We start from the raw sequence: 27,761 nt of genomic DNA on the forward strand, positions 1-27,761 counted from the left end.
CGTGAAAGCTGGTGTGACTTGGGAAGACGGGATTCGTACTTCAAAAGGAGAGTTATCGGAATTGTCCGTGGTGCTTTTGCAGATAGGTAGAAAGATCGCTGCGATATGTTGCAAGTCGCGAGAAAATAATAATTAACAAGCTGCAAGAGATGATGATAGTGATACACTCCGTCTGTTTTATACTGACTCAAACCCGCAAAGCTTGGCACAAAGTCCATCCAATGATTGTTCGAGGCCGGCAGGAAAACGTGAAGCTGTATGTGCGTATAATTAGTGTATCAACATACTCGTGAGATTGTTGTACCCCCAATCTATCTTTGTTTTTCCAAAAGGTCTTAATTCGTGAAATGCTATAGGTGCTTTCAAACTAGGAAAAAGTTGAAATGTTCACCAGAAAAATCGTCAACTGTGTAATTACAATACATGTGATACAAGACTGTAGTGCAATCATAGTTTTTCATTACATGCTTTTTTGCTCCTTCAAAATTGTGAAGCCCTACGAGGGAGGAGGAGGGAGGCTCTGGGAGGCCCCCTCCAAATACAAAGTTGAACTTTGTGATTGCACTACAGCGATGTATCAGATGTATTGTAATTACACAGTTGCGAAATAATTACACAGTTCACATTTTTTCTTGTGAACATTTCGACTTTTTCCTAGTTTGAAAGCACCTTATGTACTTGGCCAAATTGCTGTAATCCTTGCGAATCCATGACCTTGCCATTTAAGGATTTGTTTCAACTTCTGCGGTTAATGAGGAGAGACAAATGAGGCGGTTCACGTGCTTCGCTTGCGCTCTATGATCAACCACAAGCAAAATCATCCACATTGATAGATACTTTCGCATGTCCAACAAATATGTAATCATATACAAAGCAGCCAATAAACTCAGAAAGTCCCACGGTCACCGCGCGAGGCTGAGGCGAGCGAGGGACTTATGCCAAAGGCGCACAAACTCATTGCTCAGCCGCCAGCGTACACTGTGCGCAACAGAAGTGCAGACATCTTTTCTCTTGGGACCAAATATGAATCCTCGGTAGGGAGCAGTGCAAATGGCTTGCAAGGTAGCTCCTGCAAAAAATTTCACGGTGAGCAATGAGTTTGTGCAAGTTTGGCATAAGTCCTCATAAGTCCCGTGCTCGCCTCAGCCTCGCGCGGCGAGCGTGGGCCTTGGTCAATTATAAGCGGACAAGTGCATTTTTCCTGTGAAAAGTCCCATGCAGTCAGCGACTCAGCTATCGCTTGCGACGGCCCCGACCTCAGAGCATCCACGTGGACCACGGCCATGTGGCATAAACCGTGTCGTACATAGTAAGTCTTTTTTTCTTCTCGTTTTTTATCATTTCTATGATCCTCAAGTCTTTTGAGACAAACCAGTGACTAACTCTTGCTATTTGGCTTTTGTTAGGTGATGCACTTCGATTTCGTTCACATTTCGCTTGTACTATTATAGAATCACCTAGTACTTCTATCAATCCTATTGATTTGGTTGCATTTGCTCGACTCGCCACTGCCATCAAGAAGGCACATCTCTTAGCATGTTGGGATTCAGAAACTGGTTCAATTGATTATCTCAGTCTCGAATGGGCTGGTATGGGTCAAGACAACAAAGTTATACTCGACGTCAAAAAGATGACCTTCAAACTCATTTTCCTTATCAAATCATCATCATCAATCAAATCGACCGAACTGATTAAGAGTCACATTATTTGGAAAATTCATGAAGAAAAGAAGAATTAAAGGAAGAGTTAACAAAAAAGTAAAGATTGATCTTTTTATTCGTTGTACAGCCATGACCTATCACATTAGAATATATATGAAACTCCGTTTTTTTGTTGCTTTCACAATTAAATACCTAAACCCAACCATCTGTATCATGACATCACCATCAATTCAAAAGATACACTCATCACAAAATCAAGATCTTATTTCTCTTTTTCAAGTTGGAAGTCATGGATAGTAGAAACCAATCTCTCATTTTGAATTTGGTATGATATTGAACCAATTTTGTTCCTTGCAATGACCTAACCAGACCCGTGAAATACATGTAGAGATGTCACAATCTGGACGGGGGTGTGGCCTTTAAGGTGCACCTTGGTAAGGTTCTTTTGAAAAACAGATGGTTTGATGTACCAGTTGCGCTTCAGGTGTGGCCTGGCGTGGCCTCTCACAGCACAAAACAAATCTGGTAAAAGTGACTTTCATGATCTGCTTCTGCACTGCCTGATATTTCCCATCCATCACCTGATCACAACAAGTGAATTTTTCCTCTTGTCACCCAGCTGAGTGATCACACTCTATGGCAACATTGAGACAGCTAATGTACCCGCAGCTGATAAGGCAAGGTAGCGTAGCTTAAAAACAGCCCGCTGAGAGCACCCACTATGGTTGCATTAACAACATGATTTAGTGTCAGGTTATTGCTAAAATACACAGTCCATACAACTGTGTCAAATTTTTTACCCCATGTGGTAAAGTCTACAAGCCCCTACAACTTGATTTATTGTAGGAACTAGTACTGCCAACAAAGATGCCTTGGATTGGAAAATCTGAGGCATACTTGCATGGTAATAGACTCGGGCATGGTGTCCAAGTAATCAATCCAAGGCAATCTCTGGGCAAGGTCAAAATCACTACACAATGGATAGTGGTAGTCTTGTGAAAGTGCTGTGGCACTACCCTGTGAAAAATTAGTTTTTGTGATAGTGGTTGATGCACAGCCCCATACAAAAGTCCAAAATTTCTATAGTGGTATGTCCATTACACTCATAAGTTTTGGCAGTGTGTCCACGCATATAGTGGTCCACATAGTTACGGTACTCAAAGTTGTGTATACTTTGCTGTGCATAGTTTTCTTTTCTTTTTTCACAACTTCACACAACCAGGGAAAACTATGTTTTTGGCTTAAAAGTACATATCTTTGAGCTACAATCAAGAAACATACTTTTTCCAAGTTGTTTGTAGTTGCGAAAAAAACACAAAAAAACTATGCACGGCAAAGTATACACAACTTTGAGTACCGTTAGTGTACTGCAGTGTGCACTGATAGATAATTTAATGAAATTTCATCAGGCTCTGCCCCCAAACAATTAGAAGTCCTGTGCTTTGTTAGGACCCTTGTTTATCTTTCCTTTAGCATGCAAGGTCTACACATACATGAGTTCACCTCTGTCATACTTTGCCCCACCCATCCACCTTGTGACCTTCTATCATCCACTTTCCCCCACCACGTCTACCATACCAGTGCACCCCATCAAAATCATGATCAAAAGTGAGTTTCAAATGAAAAGTATGAAATAACCTGCCTTGATCCCCTTGGACCATTGCTTGTGACTTATATATCTAGATTTATTATCAAAAATTTTGATTTAAACAGCATCCTTCCAATAATCATACTTTACATTCCACTCCATCTCCCCCCAACAAATGTACTTTTTAAATTGAGCCATTATCCAGTTTCTTTATAATCAATTTCTTATCTTTCATCTTGATTTTCTTTCAATTCATCTTATACTGTTATGCTGAAGGTATAAAATCAGCAAGATTGCACTGTTACAGATGACAAGTACAATGTATTTGCTTCAATGCCTTCTCCTGACAATGATGTTAGTCATGAGATGGAGGGCTGCATGTCTGGGAAGGTCCTGCTGATTGGTGGCTTGCTGTGTTCAAGGTGGAAGGTAAGTTTTCCTTTCATCCTCTTGACTAATACTATGATTCCTCACTACTTTGTGTGATGTAGGACAACTCAGGTGCTTTTCCTGCTCTTGCAGAGATGGCTCAGGATTCCTGTGCTGTTCTGCAACCACTTGTTTGTGTGAGAACATGTGCACTATTATAGTGCTAGTGATACAACATATAGCTGTGCATAGTGAAGTGATTTCAACCTTGCTCTGGGGCAAAGAAAGCCTTGGATTTATTCCTCAGACACACAGTCCAAGGGATTGTATATCCAAGGATACCTCAGATTTGGAAATCCAAGGTATCTCTGCCAGCAGTGTAGGTAAAGCAGACAGTAAATCATCCCATAGTGGATTTCATGCAGTTACCAACTTGGATAAAACACACATGTTTGAATTTTGCACTCAGGAACGCAAGATTTACAAAAAATACTCCCACCACAGTGCAGATGCTCTAAGCTACAGCTAGCCTGATCTATGCATGAATGAACTCCAGATACCCTAGACAGAGTCCCAGGAAATCTCCAGGTTACCAACTTTTGACCCTGTATTGTAGTGTAGAGGCACAAAACTCAGCTACAGTGGCTTATAGCGTAGCATAAAATGACAAGCTACACTATCCTAAAGGTAGGATTCTTGTTAACTTCACTCGGCTTCACTGCACACAAAATCCATGGTAGTTTATTGCAGTGTAGCTGTCTCAGTGTTGTCTATGGTCATTAGAAATGCAGTCCAACAGACACCACAGCCACTTGAAGGTAGAATTCATTCAGTCTTGAGGGCTTTTTGACAAGCCTTATCACTGTGTTTCTTGCTTTCTGGAAGTGAAAAATTTGGTAGAAAATCATGTCCCAAGTTCTTACAACAAGGGGTATAAGCTGTTTGGGACAATCCACCTTGTTTTTGCGGTGTGACTGTAAGGGTTACACAGGAGGCAATAGGTCATGGTATTAGGATCATGTGATTAGCTAGATTTCACTTTACCTTTATCCTCAACGCCCGGCTTTGGAAAGTCCTCACTCATCTGAGAGCCTTATTTTGGACTTTCTGGAGCTAGTTTTAGCCTTGTAATATATAAAGAAGTTCATAGTTAGTGCTCTCAAGTGAGTTGTGCCAGACAAAGTTTCCGGACTTCAGTGAAGGTTATACCAAACCTTACAGTGGCTTGCACCCAGGTGTGTTTTGTACATCATGTCACTTTACTTGTCTGCACCCCCATACTGATTTCACAATCAGAAGTGCATAGTGAACCCAGACCCTCAATTTATCTTTCCCTCACCTTTCCTCATACTGCAATCCATAACACCTTGTAGCAAACCCTGCAGAGATCCCCTACTGGTCTCAACACCAAGTGTCAGCCTACAACATTCTTTGACTAGTCTTGATGTGTGATGATTGGTCTATGATCACTGGTCTTTCATTGGTCTTGCTAATCATCTCAATGCCACGTGACAGTGGACAACACTGCTTAACTAGTCTTTATTTGTGCTGATTGGTCTATTATTGGTTGGTAATATGTCCTGCTAATAACACACAGAATACAGCTTGATGATGCCTCTGCCCAAATGACAATTTCATATATCCCACAGGAGTCAGGAATTTACCTATATCATCAATCAATCATACCCAACCTTCAGTCCAGCTCACCCCAATTTTTGAGTTGCATATCATCTTTGAGTAGTCCCTTAGACTGTTCCTTGGATTGCATGACAGTCTTTTGTGTTGACAATTATTGCCCTGAGGTGATGAATAGGATTTATATCTCTGGTATGGCTGCTGCATACTTGGTTTTGTCTTTTGATATCATGATCTATCTGTATGATATGAGGTGCAAGGTGTACATGTCCTCATGGGCAAGGCAAGGGACAACCAGAACAGAGGAGAGGTTTGAGAAAGGAAGTGTCACTGGTCATAAATACAAACATTCTGTGTGTACCAAGGAAGATAGCTTAATCTATTTTGGTAGATTCAATTGGGATTCAAAGGCCCACACCAGAACCCAAAGTCAGTTGGTCCAGTGTCCCAACAAACCATAGAACAGATCAACTTATATAGTTGCTGTCATCAAGCCTCTTTTAATCTCAGAAGGGTGCCAATTCAATAATGAAAAAATTGAACACTAAAAAACTCAAATTATAGATGAAACAATCATCTGATCCATTCAAAAAGCTATTTTCAAAAAGCCATGGGGTGTGAGGGTCCCAAAAATAGCCTTGCCTCCTCAAAAACTCCAGATCTGAGGTTGGGCATCATTATTGGGCATCAATTGATACCTGTCAAAAATACAAAGGGCTTTTGAAATTGAAAGCTTGAGGAATGATCCGTATAAAAAGGGTCTGTACATTCAAATGTATTAATTTCATGCCTTGCTCTGATCTGCTCAAAAAACAAAACTTTGAATGTCTTGGATTATAAGATCAATTCAATTAAACTTGTTATTGATTCCTGGATGTTTATTGGGTTTTTGAAAGAATTGTCAATTGAGATTTCTTTTGGAATTCCCAATGTACAATATGTTCCTTCATGTTTGACTTGGAATCACCATAGTTTGGTTTGTTTTGAGGAAGCATAAAAGGGTATTGATAAATAATCATTTTAATACTTTCTAGATAAATACAGCAATGTTTCATTTATGAACAAGTTGATCTTGATTTTGATTGCAATAAGTCTCAATTGACGTAATTCTAGCATAAGATCCTAGATCCAAAGACTGTTTCTTCAAGAAAAAAGTGGAAAGAATCCATAGTTATTACATTACTTATCACCTTGAATTTTAATTGTTTTTGATGATCTGGAGACTTACTCTTTACTTTGATCTGATGACTCAATGACATTGTCAATCAGAAGCCGTCTGGAATTGTCTCTAGCATTGTCTGGATTGTTTCTATGCCGTTTTGGTGGGGATTGGTGAGAGTTAAGTATCTGGACAGGGCAATACAGGGTTTGGGATTTGGGATTTGAGGTTTCACCCTCCTCTCTTTTCCATCGTAATATGGTGGCTCTTACAAAGTGCCACTTGAGTCACATTGCTCAAAACCACAAAATTGACATTCTTGATGCCAGAAAAGCCCGGCTGAGCAAGTGCCAACCCATGATAATGTCTAGACCCATGGCAATCTTCCATTTTATGGGATTTTGACAACATTTTCTTTCTTTCATAAACCTAAAAACCCATCTACATCCTATTGCACTGTCCATCCTGATCTGTCTGATTCTATCAACATTATTTCATTGTTATGATCTCCTATCAGCCTTTATCATCATCTTGAATTTACATTTCATGACAGTCAAGCATTGTTCTCTTCTTAGCTCACGTCGATGATCTGGAGAAGATATGGCCAAACAGGGTCCGCCAGGGCCGGCACTTGTGCAATGGCGCTGTTCTCAAGGCCAGGAATGACATTCTTCACAATTCTGACAATGCGACTCAGGTCACACTTCAGAGCCACCGTAACTCTGCCAGAAAACAACAAGCTTTTGCTCGGTGATTCGGCATGTTGCTGCGTCTGCCAGTCAAGCATGATACTAGATGCAAAAACGGCAAAGGAAATATGCGCTTTTCGTCTGAAGCTCATACAGCTGAAGTCAGGTATAATCTGAGTAGGTTGATGTCCTGGCCGCGGCGAAACAATGAAATAGTAAAGCTTGATTGGTCGCACACTGTCCATTGACTTTGCTTTCCAGCAAAATGATTCTCGAATGCTGAGTAATTCACGTATATCATGGCCTCATCATCCAGTCATTTGTCCCTCAGTAAGCTCCAATTCCTTGGCGTTGGACTTGCAGGCAGGAGTCTGTCATATCATGTAATGCAACAGAGACACAAGGTAATCAGCAGCGGATCGTGAGATTAGAAATGTGAACCGAGAAATAAAAAAGATGATGGCTGGCTGCCCTGAATATTGACGCTCGATGCCTTCGAAGCAAAACAGCAAAACCCCATGTGCCTGTGAGGGTTCTATCCTGCGAATAAAGGTTAGTCTACATTGTCACAAATGTTTATGGACGATAGCTGGGATATCCTGGGGAGATATAAAGTGCCCTTTCCTTCGACTTGATGTAAGCAATCATCCATCCTCAGCTTTCTTTATAAATTCTTCCAAACACAAAGGATATACCACTTTGATTTACTATTTCCTTAAAAACACCACCCACATTCATCATGCCTAGTTTCTTCTCCAAATCCGCTGAGTCCTCCTCACCATCTCAGCCCTACTTCCTCATCCATCTTCTCTCACTGGCATCTCAAATTTTCATAAACATCACGATTGCCATCACCTCATCCACCAAAATCAGACCGATCATCTTCTCTGATTTTAATATTGCCTACTATCAGGCTGAATCTCTCACCTCCAAGGCCCAAGTCTCAGCGATGAAGTCGTTTGATGTCACCCTCCGCCAGATCTTCAACCCGAGATCCACTCAACTCAACTTTCCCCTCAATGTACGTCGCTTTCACTTGTGTCTTCGTCTCTTGAGCTCTTACTGATCCTTTTCGTATGCAATCCTTTTTTACTTTAGCCCCTTTGGCTTTCTCAACTTCGGTTATCAACCGACCCGCTGGCCAAACACCTTTTCTCAATTCTCCAACCGGCCGTTTACTTGGTCCTCAACCACTTCCGATTTTTTTCTCCTCCCAACAATCTCTTCCCTCGAGCTTGCTTTGCATCTGTTCAACAGTATGCAAGGGCTTGTTATCATCGTCTGTTCACAATGGCCCGAATCCAGGTAAATAATTCACATTCACATTATAATTCATTCTCTTTTCAATCTCAAGAACAATGCTCATCAACTGTTTCTTCATAAATTCAATCAATTCAATAGGCGCTTATCCGATCTTCTCGCTCTCTCAAAGCCATCCGCACCTCAACAAGTTACCGGGCTTCGAGATTAGCCGAGTCATCGGACGTGAAAATTCAGCACGATCACAACCTACCAATCGGCTGCAATTTATCCCAATCGACTCTCTTTCGGCCATTCAAGATGCCATCACCGATCTTTATCAGAAGGTCCTGCCCACCTTCTGATTCTTACCTACGAAGCCTTAACGATCACGCCGAGTCTCGAAACCTTCAACTCCGTCACACTGACCCGGACGACTTTCTTGATCAACCAAACCGGGATCGAAGATCTTACCTCGTGAAAGCATTCAGGCAGCGGATTGCACGTCACGCAAAGATACTCGTGGTTGACGATGAGGATGATCTTGGACCTATCGACCCGAGTTGGCTTTGAAGGCTCCTTTTCTTTCGTTGCGCATCTTCTTGGGCCTTGTAATTAATCTCTTCCTTGTTTACCTCCTTTTCCTCTTGATTTGTCTACGTTGAGTACATTAGTAGATTTTTTAATGGTTTTCTATGTTGCGTTATGATCCTTTTTGATTTTTTGTTGCTTGGTTATGTACAACTGTTTGTCTTTTGTAGTCCACATTCCTCACAGTCTCAGATTCATTTAATAAGATGAAAGAATCTAAACAAGGCTGCTTGGATATCCTTGTCCTTTTGCATTCCACTTACATGGTCCTCTTACAAGAACATGTTGAGCCGCAAACTTAACATAAGTTTGGTTGAGCCGTACATTACCCATGTGATGATGAAGAAAGACTTGAAAGTCACGCGGTATTGGGATAATCTGTATTCTGCATGTTGGTCTATGTATAATATGCTTCGAGCGAGGGTCAGCCGGCCAAATTACAACAGTCACCAACACCGACTTGACTCTGCCAGTCCCACATACCTTCACTTTGACTTTGACCATCATCATTCACTTCACCCTACTTCACCATCAGCTTTCCAATTATCCGAAACATATACGTCAAGGAAAGAGATACCCCAATGTATTTCCTCAAAGAAGTTGGACTTCCAACATTTCAATCTTTGACTGAGTCAAAAATACATATCACGAGATATGATCAACAACACTTGAAATTACATGCAATGCTGTGATGGCCACTTTCATGCATCCTGTTTAATCATCATGTTTGCTTGATGGTCGTGACGTAAGTTTTGCATTTGGAGATAACTGAGCTAGGATTCTTGGTGACGAGAGAAAAGACAAAGAGGCTGAAGAAGATATCGAGCGTAGATCAAGAAAGAAAGAATCGAAGAAGGAAGGTACTGTTTCTGATAGACACCTCAGACGATTATCTTGGGATAGCTTTATTGTAAGAAGTTTGAAAAGAAAATGTGCTCTCAATTAGCAACTTGATCAAGTTTAGTTTCCTTGACTGACAAATGAATCAAACGGCACAAGGGGTATTCTAAGAGGAATGCAAATTATGTCCAGGGTACTATGTAGTCACCTACAGTACTGTGAGTTTTGTGAACCTGATTACTCCACGGGCTGGGTATGATCATTGATGTCAAGGAGTCATTGCTTGTACGTCGATTCGTCTTGAACCGAAAGTCATGTGATACGCAAAAAGCAGATAAGGAAAGATTGAAAGTGATGCACGGAAGTAATCGAAACGCTATGTGCAGATAGGCTGATAGGATATTTCAAGCTTGGAAGAAATCAAAAAGCGATCTGGGAAAGATAAAGTTCAAGGGCGCGAGGGCTAGAGCAGTGAGAAGGGCAGATGTATGAAGTAGAGAATGTCCAATAAGCGTGTTATTTCATCAAGGCAAATAGCTTTCAATTAAACAAGTAATCATAAGTATGGGTCATCAAGTTCATTGTACAAATTGTAAACAGCTGCACATTCGAGCGAAAACAACGGAAAAGGTGTCCTGAGCGAACTCAGAGGTTGTCAGCTGTGTAAGAGGAAAAAGGTGCTGGATGATGATTGCAAAGCAAATGAGCTCACCAGCTTAGAGCGAGAGTATATCAAGGTCTAGGAGACCGTCAGATTTCTTGTGGTCACCTGAACTCAAAAGCGATCGACGGTAGGCATCTGCAAGAAAAAGTGTAAGCCGACGATAGAAAGAATAACGAAGATTTGTGATACATGTAAATGTAACTTACGGGTGCCACCGTTGGCATCAAGCTTGGCACCAATGTGGGCATCCACTGCGGCACAAACCTTGGCATCGACACAGGCGTCGACAGCAACTGCGATCTTGGCATCGACATCAGCTTGAACAGCAGCGCTGACGTGGGCGCCGACATGGACAGCGGCATCGGCTTTGACAGCAGCGAGGATCTTGGCCTGAACATCGGCGTCAATGAGAGCAGTGACCTTGGCGTTGACCTTGGCTTTGACGTCGTCGTCAATGTCGGCGTTGACACCGGCAGATACCAAGGCTGCCACTTTGGCATCAACAGTAGCACGGACGGCCACAGCTACCTTGGCAGCGATATCAGCTCTAACAGCAGCAGCAACCTGGGCGCTGACTCCAACTTGAGCTTTAATGATGGCATCGACTTCTGCAGTGATTTGAGCAGTTACGGAGGCGGAGACGGAGGCGATGACATTGACGTCGGCGGAGACAGCTAAACAAAGAAATGGATGGGAAGAGGGAACGCAGAAACAAAGGTTTATCAGGCAGATTGTAAAGAACGAGCAAAAGACGTAGCCACTTACAGACATCTGCGCTGACACCAATCAAGTTTCCTAGACCAATCTGAGCATTGACATGCGCTCTGATGGCAGCAGCCACTTTAGCATCAACACAAGCTTTAACAGCAAGTGCGACCTTAGCATCAACTGCAGCTTGAACAGCGGCGGTGATGTGACCGCCGACGTGAGCAGCAACATCGGCTTTGACGGCAGCGAGGACCTTAGCGTGAACATCGGCTGTGAGAATGGCGATAACCTTGGCATCGACGTCGGCCTTGACATCGACATTGACAAGGTCACCAACACCAGCGTGAACGGTAGCAGCTACCTTGGCGGTAACAGCGGCCTTCACAGCAACGGCGATCTTAGCATCGATATCAGCTCGTACCGCGGCTGCTACTTTGGCATCAACGTTGGCGTTGACAATGGCGTTGATCTTAGCGGTGACATCGGCTTCAACAGTTGCGGCGACCTTGGCAACAACGTCTGCGCTGACGCTGACACCTGTACCATGATTGGAACCACCGAGGAGGCCTGAAGATAACAAATGCGTCCAGGGCGAGATGACATGAGTATCAATTAATTCCGGTTATGGAATTGTGTTAAATTTTGACTTACCGGAGGTAGGTAACAGACCTGTAGGTTGAGTAGATTTACCAACATAAGTAGAGGGCACCGGGCTAGTGTAACGATTTGTGCAAAGTTGGAATCGATGAACATCGTCAGCACCAATGTGGTCAGGTCATAGGACGGGGAAAAATTACCTAGGAGAAGGAAGGGCACCAGCAACTGTAAAGAATGAAGAAAATCTTGAAATCAGAAGACTGTCAACGCCAAGCCAATAGTCAGGTGACTACTTACGAGCAGCGAGAGCAATGACGACGGCGACGGAAAGTTGCATGATGATGATGTTAAGTAGGCTTATGAGTTAGAGAATGTACGTTTGCAAGGATATACTACTAATGATAGTAAAAAAGTGCTGTTGATGTAAAAAGATAAAATGTAGATAAATTAGGATGAAAAAATAAAAAGACTGGAAAACTGATGAGTAGATGAGCGGATGAGGGTGAAAGGGAGCCTCAGAGTCGAGAAGTGTTTATATACCTAGCCATCGATGATTAGATGACTGCGATTTTTCTTACCTAGAATCGAAAGATCAGCACGACTCGAATTCCTCGGTGTTTCGTCTGATCAATCATCATCGGATGAATTGAACCGAGCACAATCCAAGAATTCACAGTGAATTAACTCTTTTGCGAACATTGGCTCAGAGATCAAATTCAGTTTATTAAATTAATGAGATTTTTGTTGATGCGGGTGAGTTTTTGGAGGCTTTGAAGTTGAGATTTTCCCAAGTCGGTTCGTAGACTCTTTCTTTGATTTCTTTACCTCGCGTAAAAGCGAAAATTGTATTGAGAAGTAGGTGTGTTTGACCAAGGATTTCCCAAAATAAAGGTATGCTTTGGTATGGACTTTGGAAAGATGACGGGTTTTGAGGTTGGGTTTAATGAATGGCTTGAGACTCTGAGTATTGGAGACGTTATACATGTCTGTGGTAGGATATACGTCAATTTCTCGTATTATCGCTGAATGTGTGAGAAGTGTATGAGGAATGTTCAAATCGCTTATAAATTCCTCATAAGCGGTTCAACTGTTCAAAAGCTTTTGAAAACCACCCTAAACCACCCCATCTTGAGGAGTTGCAATTAGCCCCAGATTTGATAAGGATGCAGACCTGGGGACACCCTTCCTTCACTAGGAGGACACCCCCTGCCTGTTTCAAAGCTACGTACAACATCAAATAACTAAAATGTCAAAGATGAAGATATTCGCTCCAATCGTCTTTAGCTCTGCTGAGCTACCTTTGGGCTACGAAGCTGATCTCTTGGAAACTCCCTAGTGGGCTACCATGTCATATGCGCTTATTCTGAAATCATCCATCGTGATTAATCATCCTGTTGGCTTGAAAACTGCAAGCTCTGAGCACCGATGTTGTCTTCAAACACAACTGAGTGAGGATTTTGGTGAAGAAATCAAAGACAGAGACAAAGGCTTGAGAAAATAGCAAATCGATATTAGACAAGAAAAGACCGAGGGTAAATTATACCTGTCATCATAAACATCTTTTACCCTATTATCTTGAAGTGAAATTATCTCAACAATATTAAAGAGGAAATCCACACTCGGTTGCGATTTGTAACAGTATAATTTGGTAGGCTGGTGAGTTTTACGATTGTGGAATTGCACAGAAGATACTCCAGAAAGGATGGGATTGAGATTGACAGTGCAGGTCACGTGGTAAGAGCTTGGGAGCTTGATCACCCCGCGAGCTGGCAGTGATGGTCAAAGAATAAGCTAACGGATGCCTACGGATGCCCAAAGGTTGACCAATTTCTTTTCATTTGCCAGACACACGAAAGACACCGGACAAGCTCGAACACAATCTTCAAGAACGCACCGCCAAATTATTAGATGAACCTATACTCTCATACATTCACAGCTTCAAACTTATTGTCAAATTCTGCGACTCCACTTGGAGATTTGCTACCCGCTGGACCTGGGCAAAAGCTGCAGATGAACCTCACCCTTTAAACACACATTATTCATTGGAATGATCAACACTCCTGCTCCCTACTTCATCGCCCTTAAAAGCATTATCATATTATAAAACGGATCCCACTAAATCTAGCCAGCTTAAGGGATATCCGGCGCCCGCCCTGTTTGGGGTAATACCCGATAGTACCCGACAAAAATCCCACATGTTGGCTGAGTTCGGACCTTAGAGGGCTCCACACGGGCTATTTACATGGGCGTTGTCACATCCCACAGCCTCTTGATGTCATTCCTTGACTCAGAAGGGGCGATCAATCAAATTAAAACAAATAAATGTTTGTCTCAGGGGCTGCTAAACCACTGGCTCCCGGACCGATGTGGTGATCTATTTATGATATTAAGCAAAAAAATTAATCATCTTTACTTTACCAGTTTATTAGCAAACTTCAATATAGCAGAGAATTCGAGATTCAGGTTTTCAGATCAATTGAAGCTCTTAGAGGCTTATGTATACTTATTAGCTCATTATTATGTCATCTTATTTCAAAATTATTATTAAGATCAACATAGTTTACTTACAAAGTTATTACAAAAAGACAGAAAAAGAAAAGATAAGAAAAATTCGAAAATATAGGTGTAAAAGTTGGAAAATGGTTTTTAGCTTATTTATAATTAAGTTATGGGTTTTATAAGGTTAGAATATGAAAGAACAACAGTTTATTATACAGGAACAATTTTAATATTCAAGGTTGATAAGGGGAAACAGAGGTTATTAGCAGAAAGGTACTTTTTCGAAGTTGGTAAACAAGGGTTAGGCGTGTAGTTTACATATGTAATGGTGGTAGTGATGGAATTTAAGGTTGCCAAGAGGATTTTGCGGGATTTTTAAGGTTATAGAAGATGATGTCATATTACATGAGCAAGGAAAAGGGAGTAGCAGCTGTGAAAAGTGAAGAAAATAGGTGAAAATCGTCGAAAATGGAGGTTTTCAGCTAATTACATATGTCAAATGACGTCAGAATAAGTTGGTAGATGGCTCATTCAACGCAGAAGAGTGGATTACATAATGTACAACCTTTGAATCATTAGTAACGGAGGTGTATGTAAAAAGTTATAAGGGAAATAAGAAATTGGTGTGAATCTCGAATTTACAGTCACAAGACACATGTAACACCAAAAACCTTAACTTCACAACTCAATATCTTACTCATCACTCATCAGAAGTAGGTCTTATAGGTGTCAGAAATGATCAGTAACACGTGGGCTACAAGATGCACTTTAGTAATCAAAAATTGGAGCACATCTGAAAAAATTCGTAATCTCAAAAATTGGGTTTCAGCTAGTTTACAAGGAAAAAATCACCTGTATTCATCTTAAGAAGTGCTGTACATTACATCATTGCGTCATTGATCACTTTTGGCTGTGAAAATTACATCATACATTAGTAACAAGATCATTACATTGCGTCATTACATGGTTTTTAGGGTTATTTAGGCGGATTTGATTGGTTTTTGAGGCTGTTGACTGTTTTAAAGATTGTTACATGTGGATATAAGTACTCCTTGATGATTTTGGGATTGTAGTGCCCTTTTCTGCATCTTATACCTTTGTTGTAGTGTTATAAATCATCATTTATTTACTATATTTGTACTAAGATCACTTAAATCCGCCCCTTCAAAATCAAGGAGAAATTTATTTACGTGTGTTAAAGACTACAAGTCTAATTGGGAATAATACTTACAACAGTATTGCTAGTAATAAACATAGTGTGTGACTTTTTTGCGCTTAAAATCTGGGAATAATACTTAACAACAGTATTGCTTTATTTCTCTGGTGCCTTTTATCCTTTTCTCTGTTATCAAAAAGTGGTCAGCAAGTGCCCTTGTGCTGGTTTCTTTGAAGAAGGCAGTCTTTAGGCAACTTCTACTATATTACACGTAGTAGATTATCCCTTCTTAGGTGTTGTAAAGCTCTTGTTGAGCTTTAAATACTACACCGAACAGCATAATCAGTATCACACAGGGCCAAATGGACATGGAGGGTGAAAGTAAAGTACATACCATCTCACTTCAACCTATAACACATCTCCTTCCAAGGTTAACTTCACCCTTTTCCCTCCTTTCCCCTTGCCTGCTTAATCACCTTTCCCGCTCACACACTACCTTCAACCTTACTCGTTTTCACCATTCAATCCCAATCCTCACAACCCCTTAACCCTCAGCATATGACAAACCCTCCGCATGATACATCTACCTCCCATACATCTACAAAAGTAATCCCCACCCTTGTACAAATTGCATCTGATACTTCATTCATCCCCACCCAAACAGTAAAACTTTGGCAGATCCAAAAGCCTAGTCATGCCCACCCAAACTACCCCACATACATTTGGCAAAGTTATACAGTTGTCAAGCATTTCAGATCAGAATCCACCTCCTCCAATTCATGATCAAAATTACCCATCTTTTCCATACAACACTCACCCTCACCCTCCTCATAACCACTTTAACAACCAGCCAGTTACTGGTACCCACCTCCTGGATCCAATCATGGGCATTGATGCGCTTACCCTTACCACTGCAAATGAACAAGATGGCAACTGGCCCCTAATCGGTAAGCTTTTTAATTCTAACTCCACCTTTCACTGATTGAACGCAGGCTTACAAACATCTTATTTCAAACATCTTACCCCAATAGGTGCTCAACCTATACGCTTACTTGGAGGAATAAAAGCTGGGAAATGGTTTCTACAGATGGACAATGGCATCATGTACATGAATGTGGTTGCCCACCATCAAGGCTACGCACTGGCCATCAAGAGCCACAAGACCAAACACCAGACCACCATCAGGATCTATCTTCGATGTTCATTAGGTGATAGACACATATCAACTGCCAAGGTTTGATCCTGTTGAATTGTGCAATTGACCAAAGAAGAAACAGAGAAACGAAAAGATTAGAGAGAGTGTGAAAAGAAATGGAGATTTAATTAGATAAACCATTGAGGAAATTACTACAGCATATTTACCCCAATCAAATAAATTAAACTATTGATACTTATAAATCATCTCATCGATCAAATCGTACTTCTCTTTCCTCATCTTTGGAAAGAGAAGTACGTACAATTTCAATTTTTCATTCTCTTATATTAATGTTTCTATTTCTGATGTTATGTTATGTTTCAATCAATATATAGTTCATTATCTCTTTTAGTTCCCAGAGATCAGTTATTGAATCATAGATAACTTAAACTAACAAAACATCTGTACCAACATCCAGGTACATTTTATAAAGTTTCTTTTCATTTGTTATCATTTCTAATTTACATTGTGATTGTTATAGGTCAGAACTATTCTTTATTAGATATCGTGTAGGAGTTGGTTCTCAACGTGCTATTGCGCATGCTCTTAGGTGAATAATAAAATCTTATCTTTGGAAAGAGAATTCATTATCTCTTTTAGTTCCCAGAGATCAGTTATCGAATCATAGATAACTTAAATTAACAAAACATCTGTACCAACATCCAGGTCAGAACTATTCTTTATTAGATATCGTGTAGGAGTTGGTTCTCAACGTGCTATTGCGCATGCTCTTAGTTCCCCAACTCTACAGTTATCACTCTTGATTCCAATACACTCAAATATTCTTAGATCCACATCCTCCAAAAAGACAGGATGTATGTTTGAAGTCTCTCTCAACTATTGTGCCTCACTGTATCAATGAATCATTACTTACGGCCTCAAGCACCCGGTTAAACTGAGTCATAATCGCCCTCCTTTTGCTAAACCCCACAATTTGGCAATTTATCGTTGATTCCAACCTGAAATCCGCGATCAAATTGACATCTTGTCTTCTGCTGGAGTTCAAGCGGCACAGATTCAATCTCTCATCGATGTGGAACCTGGTTCTCAAACCTTAGTCCACGATATTCACAATGTACGGTCTTGTCTTAGGATTAACTGGCTAGATGGACAAACACCTGTTCAAGGGCTATTTGGTTTAATCACCACTGGTAACTGGGCTCACTGATCATTAACTGCTGATAACAGCACACTTCTCAACCTTTTTTTTGCTAGTCCCTCAGCAATATCTCTTACTTGCCAATTTCCAACTGTTCTTTGACTTGACTGCATATACAAAACAAACAGGTTCATGTTATGATATTAATCAAGGTAGTCAAGTCCATCCCGATTAGGAAATCAATTGCTACACATTCAGGTCAATGTGGTGGAAACAGGTATCTTCAATGTGTATCAAAAGTTTCCCTTTTAGGAACACTGTGTGTGGGCTCTCCCAATCTGGTGTGTGTACAGGTGTGTAATCTGTTTCTGTGTCTCCCCTTTCTTCAGGGTGAAAATTGTGCGCGTGCTGTTTTTCTCTTTTATACTCAGGGTCTCTCAAGCTCCTTGTTCCCCCCTCATCATGTGGAACTTGGAAGCTTAGAGTACGCACCTTTTTCTTATCTTTCTCTATTTCTGTTCTCTCAATTTCTCTCTTCCTGGATGAGTACTCATGTGTTACGATAGACCTCCCTACCACTCTTTCCTCCTGCTCACTTGCAGGTTAGGTGTTGACTATTTCCGCCAGTCTTTTGTACATTTCCTTTGAGTCTTGAAACTCATCCATAACCTGTCTGTCCAGGTTATATGTGTCAAAATCATTCCGCATCTGTTATCATTCCAGTTCAATCTTCCTCTATTACATATTGTTGGAACTACCAACACTCTACCAACACTCACTGTTCTTTCACCATTGCCATGTGATTCATGATCAGTGAAATTGAATCCCAATACAAATGGGCCCTCACTCATCTCAAAGACATCATTTTTACTAGCAAAGACCAGTCTGTTACAGTCAACCCACCTAAGACGTTGTAGAACTTAAAGCTCAACATACTACAACAATTGACATCTTTACCCAGGGGTATAGAAAAGTAGCGTGGGCATAGAAAACTATTGGTAGGGTAGATTTCTATACAAATAAACAATGCTTTTGATGCACCTATGTAAGATATTTGAGATTGAGAAATTGAGTATTTTCTTTGCGGTGACTCAGCTGTATGTATTGGGACCCAAAGGCAGTGCTACAGTGCGCAGAATCTCAATTTTCTGTTTTGATATTTTTATCCTGAAATGAAATTCTATGCTGATAAAAGAGATCCTCAACCATGTTCAGCAATGTATGTGAGTATGTATGCACAATCTTACACAGATTGACAGACACCTTTTACATACGTACAATATGACTGATGGAACATGCTTTCCCATTAGACAAGACTCCAGAAGGGCTTCGAGTCTAGATTTATATTCAGTCCTTGTGGTCATGTGGATATTTTCATCCATGGGTATAGAACAGAATGGTTTGTCTAGGCATAGAGGACACTATCTCTATGGGTATAGAAAAGCACTTCACCCATAGTTTTCTATGCCTGCACTACTTTTCTATACCCCTGGGTAATCCATTAAATCACTATTTGCAATTCTCTCAGTTTTTCAATCATTCATATTTTGTTTCAGTTTTGTTTCATTTTTATATATAAATTTCTATTGATAGTTTCGAAAATTTCACAAAAAGTCTACTACGGCTTAAAAGACTCTTAGCGATGTAATATATAGCTTATGCTGTATAGTACACCACGTGTTTGGGGGGGGGCCGTCGGGCCGAGAGTCTCAGGGCCAAGTTGGCTCTCTGCATGGTAGGGTGCAGGGGTGGGTGGGAGGTCAAAGAAAATTGAATGAAATGAAATGAGAAATTGACTAATCTTATTACCTCTTGTTGCTAGGAAAACTTTAGTTTTCAGGATGAGTGAAGGGAATTGGGATTTTGGATGATAAGAGATTTGTAGACGTCTCTTACCTCCAAAATACGTTGGGGGAGTTTCTATCTGATGCCCCGGTACCGAGTCATGCTCTGTACCGGGTGTTTGTTCCCTTCCTCATGTCCGTGATTTTATGGAATTATACAGAAACTGTTGTTCCTTTGGGTTTCTGTAACATTCCATTAAATCACTATTCACAAGTCTCTCAGTTTTTCATTCATTCATATTTTGTTTCAGTTTTGTTTCATTTTTATATATAAATTTTTATTGATAGTTTCTAAAATTTCACAAAAAGTCTACTACGGCTTAAAAGACTCTTAGCGATGTAATATATAGCTTATGCTGTATAGTACACCGCGTGTTTGGGGGGGGGCCGTCGGGCCGAGAGTCTCAGGGCCGAGTTGGCTCTCTGCTACCATCTCTCAGGACGTATCGTCCGGAGCCTGCGGAGAGCCACCTCGGTACGTCATGAGATCTGTATGGGTGTCCTTGTGGATATTCCCCCCCAAAAGCATATTGACTATTGTTCACGTCACAACTTAACCAACAATCATATTTCAATTATTCATCTTTGATCAAACAGCCAACAAGGATATCGTTCAACAGACTATCAACAAGCAGCTTCCACGCTTGTAAGTCCCTCTTTAACCATCTATCTTGATCATCTTTCTAGTCATCGGTTCTTCCACCTCCTTCCTTGTCTTATCCCAAATATATTTCACTGCAGACATTATTCGGGTTCCCCAAGTGGGCAGGGAAAAATGATTGGGAGTATGATTTGTCATAAAATGGTCTATCACTCCACACCTGAGCCATAACACCCACACTACATATGTGTAGCAGGCTCAGTGAATATGTGGTTATCATGTACATACAGTTCTGCTCAGTTATCTGCTCATCAGGACAAGTTATTCATATGTAATACATGCTGTAACTTCTTTCAGATTGAAAAAAGCTTCCAAAAGATTGACTACATACACTGACTCAATGTTTTGGTGTGATCTCATCAACTCAACTGCATGTAACACACTTTCTGTTACTAAGACATAGCTTCAACAATATTGCCTGAGCAGCTACAGAATTATATGTAGTGAATTTTTGGGAAAAAAATTTCAAAGTCGAAAAAGTTACATGTGGTATAACATGTGATTTATTTATTCTGATGGGCAAAAAACTGAGCAGACCTGTATGTACATGATAGACAACTATTGACTTAGCTTGCTGCACATATGTAGTGTGGGTGAAATGGCCCAGGTGTGCAGTATTAGATTCTTTTATGAAAAACTGTACTATTAATCATTTTCCTCTGCCAAATTGGGGAAGTTGAATGATGTTTACAGTGTTTAGCATCTTCATTTTCCTCTTCAGTATACTTCCGTAAATAGGGCGGTTCAAGAAGGGTTTGGCAAACCCCCTCGACGCAACCTGGCGACCCACATTTTAAGGTCAGCCAGTCCTTAAAATCCGGGTTTGCACACTCACGAACACCTTAAATTTAAGTTTTAAGTCTAGATAAAATCAGGTCCAACACACTTCCAACCCCCCCAAAAAAAAATCTTCGTTCCAACATTCCTTTTTTTCGATGATCCTTTTTTTTTTGGAATGAAAAACTTTTTTTAGTGGTCAATGCAGGTGGTATCTGTGGAGAACCACAGATCATATCACACGGTACACCATTGGCACCGTTGTTTTTCCATCATCAAAAAACCTCATCTGCTTTCTTTGCATCATCTGATTTCTTTATCAAACATGCCTTGCATTTCCGAATGATCCTCTGTAATCCGCGACTTAACCAATCTCTGTCTTGTCTCCCATATGGCCACCGAAATACGCTTGATTGGACTAGAAGGTTTTCTCAACGTTCCATCTGAAGGGGAGCTTATATTCCATAATAACCTAGTATTGGCCAACATTTACAATGTCGTCCTCGATTAAGAACAACGGTGGGGTGAGCTCCTTGCTCACGTCGTCTCGAGACGTTACCTTCAAGATCGCATCCGTGAACCGTTCCCCACGGCTTTCGACTTAAGAGACATGTTGCGAGCCCGACGAACAGACTTCCGTCAGGCCATGCAAACAATGCCGGAAGGATTCCACGCGCTTCTTCAAATGATTTGATCTCATGAAGTGTTCATATCTACCGGAAACCATCCACAGCCTCCCGTGGAAAAACAATTAGCGATAACTCTGGAGCGACTTGGTAGTAACGGCAACGGTGCCTTGGTGGGCAGGTTTGCCCGGAACTATAAGATCGGCCGTGGCTCAGTCATCAACTGTACTCGAAGAGTAATTACAGCAATCTTGAGTGTGGGTGCTCACTACCTATCTTGGCCGAACTCCGACAGACAAAAATCTATCTCTACTGTCCTTGGACGCGAAGGTTTCACTGGTTGCGTGGGTTTTGTTGATGGAACAACAATTCCATTGTTCCAAAGGCCCGGGCGTGACGGCAAGGTGTTTTTCGACAGGAAACACCGGTACTCAGTTAATGTACAGATTGTATGTGACTGCGACAGGAGGATCACTTACGCCTACACAGGTTGGCCGGGATCGTGTTGCGACAACACAGTTTATTACAAGACCGAGTTAGCAAATCATCCAGAACAATTTTTTGACAAAGGTATGTACTCCATCTGCCTTAATTATTGCATAACAGGTTGGGTAACTAAGACTTATGCTTTCATTAGGCAAGTACATAGTGGCTGACTCAGCCTACATACCCTCAGAAACTGTCGTGCCGTTGTATAAAGGTCAGGCAGCTGAAGTTGAGAGAAATAAGGACTTCAACTGGTGTGTTGCAAAGGCCAGGGTCAGGAACAAGCATTTCATCGGCATATTAAAGTTAAGATGGATGTCACTTCAAGGTCTCAGATTAGCATTAAATAGTTGGAGTGACATGTTCCACATTCTGAGGTGGATCCGCTGCTGCGTTATCTTACACAACATGTTAGCGGATCTTGGTAACACTTGGAATGAAGACAAGGAAAATCCTATAGTACGGGAACCAGGCGAAGCTGGGCAAGTACAAGGTGGCGTACGTGCAGATGATGCTTCAATTGAGAGAGGAAGGGCAATGCGTGAACCACAAAGAGCATCCACCCCTCACACTCAACATATAGGTACTTAGATCATCTATTTCATAACTTATATTTTTCATTCTATCTAATTGGTTGTTTGTGTCCTAGGCCAGAGCCGTTGTTCGTACAGTAGCTGGTTGAGCTTGTGCTGATTAAGCTGAAGAGCATACTATCAGGTGAATATAAATATTATCTTTGGGAAGAGAAAATCTCATAGATCAGCTATCTAAGTCAATAGCATAAACTAATCATCTTGTGACTCAATATATAGGTCAGAGCCATTGTTTGTACAGTAGCTAGTTGAGCTTGTGCTGATTAAGCTGAAGAGCATACTATCAGGTCAAAGCCGTTGTTCGTACAGTAGCTAGTTGAGCTTGTGCTGATTAAGCTGAACAGCATACTATCAGATCTGTGATCAAAAACTTCTAGACATTCATAATAAGGGAATCACCTGCCCAGCTCTGATACCTAGCCAAAGTAGCAAGAGACCTTAGTAAAGGAGCTCAGGAGGAAAGGTATTAGGACCTCTTGGGGTGTTGATCAAGAGATTACGAGAATCAAAGGTGCCATGTGATTATAATGAGATTGCAACGTGAGGATTGGAAAATCTCTGACAGGCGCAGTATAAGCGCATGAGGACCTCAGTACAAGCATAGCCTAATAGTGGCTCATAACACCACTCCCCCTTTATGTTACCACTCCCTCTTGCTGAGTGCAACATCTTTCCACGGGTTTGCATTAAAAAACCCCTGTGGGGAAAAAGCGTCACCCTCTCACCATTCTCCTTTTCCTGTTGTTTGATTCCACCCTCTTTCCATATCTTTCTTCAAACTTTCTGATTAGCTCTTTTGAATTTTGAACTCCCTCCTCAGGTTCCCATGAATCATGTTCGGCACTGTATCCTTTCCAACTTACTAAGGATTCAATTTTCTTTTTGTTTCTTCTTTTGTCTAAGATTTCTTCGACCTCATATTCTTCTTCATTTTCAATCATGATTGGAGGCGGTTCAGCGTTTTGCTGTTCAGGAAAATTGCTTTTATGATACCTTCGAAGCAGACTGACATGAAATACCGGATGGACTGTCTTCATAGAGATAGGTAATGTCAGTTTGTACGCATTTCCTGTGATCTTCTTTTCAATCTTGAAAGGACCTAGCCATCTGTGGCCGAACTTAGCTGAAGGCCTTGTGGTTGATATATGCTTGCTATTCAGCCAAACTTCGTCGCCTTCCTTCCACTCTGGTGAGCTTAATACTTTCTTGTTAAATTGAATCTTCATTTCATGTTGCGCTTCTTCCATTGCTCCTTTCAATTCTTGCTGTACCTCTTGAATCTGTTTAATACGATCTTCTACCATCGGCAAACACTGGTCTTCTGTCGGGACTCCTGTAAATGCAACATCATAGCCATAATTAGCTTTGAAAGGTGACATTCCTATAGACACATGATGATTATTGTTGTAAGAAAACTCGGCCATGGGAAGAAGTGAATTCCAGTCATTTTGCATGTACGACGTGAAGTGTCGTAGATACTGTTCAACCGCTTTGTTGGTGATTTCTGATTGCCCGTCGGTTTGAGGATGATATGCAGTTGAAGCTTGCGTGGTAATGCCCAATCTTCTATTCATTTCTCTTGTAATCCTTGAGATAAAGATACTACCGCGATCTGACGTGATCGTCTTCGGAGTTCCATGAATCCGCCATACGTTCTGAATCATCAACGTCGCAAGTTCGTCCGAGGTCATTGATTTTGAACAGGCGATGAAATGTGCCATCTTCGTAAGTCTGTCTACAACCGTCAGTATGCTGTCATGCCCATCGGACTTTGGAAGATCAGTTATTAAATCGTAACACAAATCAGTCCAAGGTCCATAGGGTATTGGGAGGGGCTGTAAACTTCCAAAGGGTTTGGAGGTTCTTGCTTTTACCCTCTGGCATGATTGACAGCCATCTACATACTTGTTTATGTAGGCTTTCATGGATGGCCAGTAGTATGAGCGCTTTACCAATGCCAGTGTTCTTGACCTTCCCGGGTGACCAGCGATCATGCTATCATGCCTTGACTTTAGGATTTGGATCTTCAGGTTTGCAACATCCGGCACTTCAACTCGTTTGTTCTTGTAAAGAATTCCATCAACTACTGAATAATCCAGCAAGTGCTTTGAATTCAGCATTTCTTCTAGCATTCGTAAGATTTCTGATATTCTCTGATCTGATTTTGAGTACCTCCTTACTTCCTTGAGTATTTCAGCATCTCCCCATATTAAGTCTTTGTCTTCACCAGCCATGAGCTCAATTTCATCGCATGTGAATTCTTCTATGTCTTCCTTTTCAAACCAAGCTTCTATCAAATCTAATTCATTGATGAAGGCGTCCTCTGGAAGATTCTCCGGCTTCAGGAGTTGCCCGAAAGTTAACTTCTCATCTTTCGGCGGAGCTAAGTCAGGCCGGCGTGATAACGCATCAGGCTTGGTCGACTGCTTTCCCGGTCGAAATCGGATTTCGAAGTTGAAATTGCCCAGTACCTCAACCCATCTAGCCTGTCTTCGCGTGAGTTCTTTTGTAGTCATGAGAGACTGCAGGTTCTTGTGATCAGTGTAAACAACGACACTTAGCTGATGCGGGTTTCCTTCCAAATACTGGCGCCATTCTTTGAACGCAGTTACAACCGCCAATAGCTCCTTATCGAAGATTTCGGAATTTCGTTCTGCCTGTAATAAAGATCTTGATAAGAATGCCACTGGGTGAAGTTCTTCGTTGTCTTTTGACACCTGAGATAAGACTGCCCCGAGCGCAAAGTCAGAACAATCACATTCTATTACAAAAGGCCTGTAGGGGTCCGCAATTTTCAAAACTGGAGCCGATGTAAATGCGTCTTTGAGGCTTTCGAAAGATTTCTGTTGAGCATCTGTCCATTCAAACGGGGTTGCCTTTTGAGATAGTTCGTGCAGAGGTCGTGCCAGTCCTGAAAAGTGGGATATGAATCTTCTGTAAAAGTTAGCAAATCCTAAAAACATTTGCACTTCTGATAGATTTCTAGGCGCTGGCCAGTCATTCACTGCTTGAACCTTGGAGTCATCCATTCGAATTTGATTACGTGATATGATTAATCCTAAGTAAGACACTTCTTTCTGCGAAAACTTGCACTTTTCGGGCTTGAGCCATACATTCTGTTCTTGCAAGATCTTGAGAATTTCTTTCACTTTGCTTTCGTGGTCCTCACCAGGCTTTGTATAAATTAAGATGTCATCTTGATAGGCTGCAACATCCTTTCCTATGTGAGCTTTGAGTATATCTTGAATAAAGTATTGAAAGAAACCCGGAGCTCCAGTCGGACCAAAGGGCATAGTTAATGGTTCAAACTGCCCAGCTCTACATATGAATGCAAGCTTTGCTTCATCACCTTCCCTAACTCGTAGATTGTTATAACCATTTCTCATGTCGAGACTGGTAAATTGATCAGCATCAAGAAGACTGTCTATCAGTTCCATTGTTAGAGGTAACGGTGTAGAACTTATAACCCAACAAGGGTTATACAGAGCTGGAAGAGGATAATCTACTAATAAAATGACTAGTAGAAGTTGTCTAAGAACTGCTCTTCTAAAACAACACAATCAGAAAGAGCTCTGTTGTATTGAGTACTGATAAGGCACCAGAGAAATATAACTTCACACGTAATTTTAACTTCAAAAGCACACTTTGTATTACTATCAACACTGCTATAGTGTTATTCCCAATTGATAACTGAAAAAAAATAAGCAATATCTGATTGATATTATTCCCAATAAGTCTTTATGACTATAAAACTAAAGTAAATTTCTCTTTATAACTGTAATAAAGGGCGTATTTAAGTGAACAGGTACTATTAAAATAAGTTTATGATGATAAACAAAATAATAATGGCGTAAATGATAAAGAAAAAAAGGGGAACAACAGTCCCAAAACCCTCTCAAAGTATATATAACAATGTACTAGAACTTTTACAATGGTCAACAGCCTCAAAACCAATCAAATCCGCCCAAAATTCCCTAAAAACCCTATGATGACGCAATGTAATGGTTTTGTTACTAATAAATGATGTAATTTTCACAGCTAAAAGTGATCAATGACGCAATAATATGATGTACAGCACTTCTTATGATGAATACAGGTGATTTTTTCCTTGTAAACTAGCTGAAAACCAATTTTTGAGATTACAAATTTTTTCAGATGTGCTCCAATTTTTGATTACTAAAGTGCATCTTGTAGCCCACGTGTTACTGATCATTTCTGACACCTACATGACCTACTTCTGATGAGTGATGAGTAAGATATTGAGTTGTGAAGTTAAGGTTTTTAGTGTTACATATGACTTGTGACTGTAAATTCGAGATTCACACCAATTCTTTATTTGCCTTATAACTTTTTACACACACCTCCGTTACTAATGATTTAAAGTTTGTACATTATGTAATCCACTCTTCTGCGTTGAATGAGCCATCTACCAACTTATTCTGACGTCGTTTGACATATGTAATTAGCTGAAAACCTCCATTTTCCACGAATTTCACCCATTTTCTTCACTTTTCACAGCTACTACTATCTTTTTCTTGCTCATGTAATATGACATCATCATCTATAGCCTTAAAAATCCCGGAAAATCCTCTTGGCAACCTTAAATTCCATCACTACCACTATTACACAACCAAACTACACGTGTACCTCTTGTTTACCAACTTCGAAAAAGTGCTTTTTTCCTAATAACTTCTGTTTCTACTTATCAACCTTGAAGATTAAAATTGTCATAGTATCATATAATGTTGTTCTTTCATATTCTAACCTCATAATACCCATAACTTCATTTTTACTAACCTAAAAACCATTTTCCAACCTTTATACCTATAATTTCGAATTTTTCTTATGTTTTTCTTTCTTTCTTTTTGTAATAAATTTGTAAGTAAACTATAATGATCTTAATATATAATGTGAAATAAAATGATGTAATGTTGACCTAATGACCAATACATAAGCCTACAAGAGCTTCAATTGATCAAAAACCTCCATTTCGAATTTTCTTTCCTGCTGAATCCTGCTAATAAACTGGTAAACTGGTAATTGTGAATTTTTTAATTGATCCCATAAATTGATCACCACAACGGG

The 27,761-nt window shown here is 40.7% G+C and overlaps 2 protein-coding genes across 2 annotated transcripts; one reads left to right on the forward strand and one right to left on the reverse strand.

The window, feature by feature from the left end:
* Positions 1–7,840: 7,840 nt before the first annotated feature.
* Positions 7,841–8,913, forward strand: MELLADRAFT_62791 (uncharacterized protein; the record flags this gene model as incomplete). Its single annotated transcript, XM_007409435.1, has 2 exons — positions 7,841–8,122; positions 8,503–8,913. The coding sequence occupies 2 exons, from the start codon at positions 7,841–7,843 to the stop codon at positions 8,911–8,913; spliced, it is 693 nt and encodes a 230-aa protein (XP_007409497.1).
* Positions 8,914–10,137: 1,224 nt separating this feature from the next.
* Positions 10,138–12,150, reverse strand: MELLADRAFT_71760 (uncharacterized protein; the record flags this gene model as incomplete). Its single annotated transcript, XM_007409601.1, has 7 exons — positions 10,138–10,406; positions 10,484–10,570; positions 10,642–11,109; positions 11,201–11,710; positions 11,795–11,856; positions 11,941–11,965; positions 12,038–12,150. The coding sequence occupies 6 exons, from the start codon at positions 12,075–12,077 to the stop codon at positions 10,488–10,490; spliced, it is 1,188 nt and encodes a 395-aa protein (XP_007409663.1).
* Positions 12,151–27,761: the final 15,611 nt, after the last annotated feature.

This window comes from Melampsora larici-populina, assembly GCF_000204055.1.
Source record: "Melampsora larici-populina 98AG31 unplaced genomic scaffold MELLAscaffold_16, whole genome shotgun sequence".
NCBI classification, from domain to species: domain Eukaryota; kingdom Fungi; phylum Basidiomycota; class Pucciniomycetes; order Pucciniales; family Melampsoraceae; genus Melampsora; species Melampsora laricis-populina.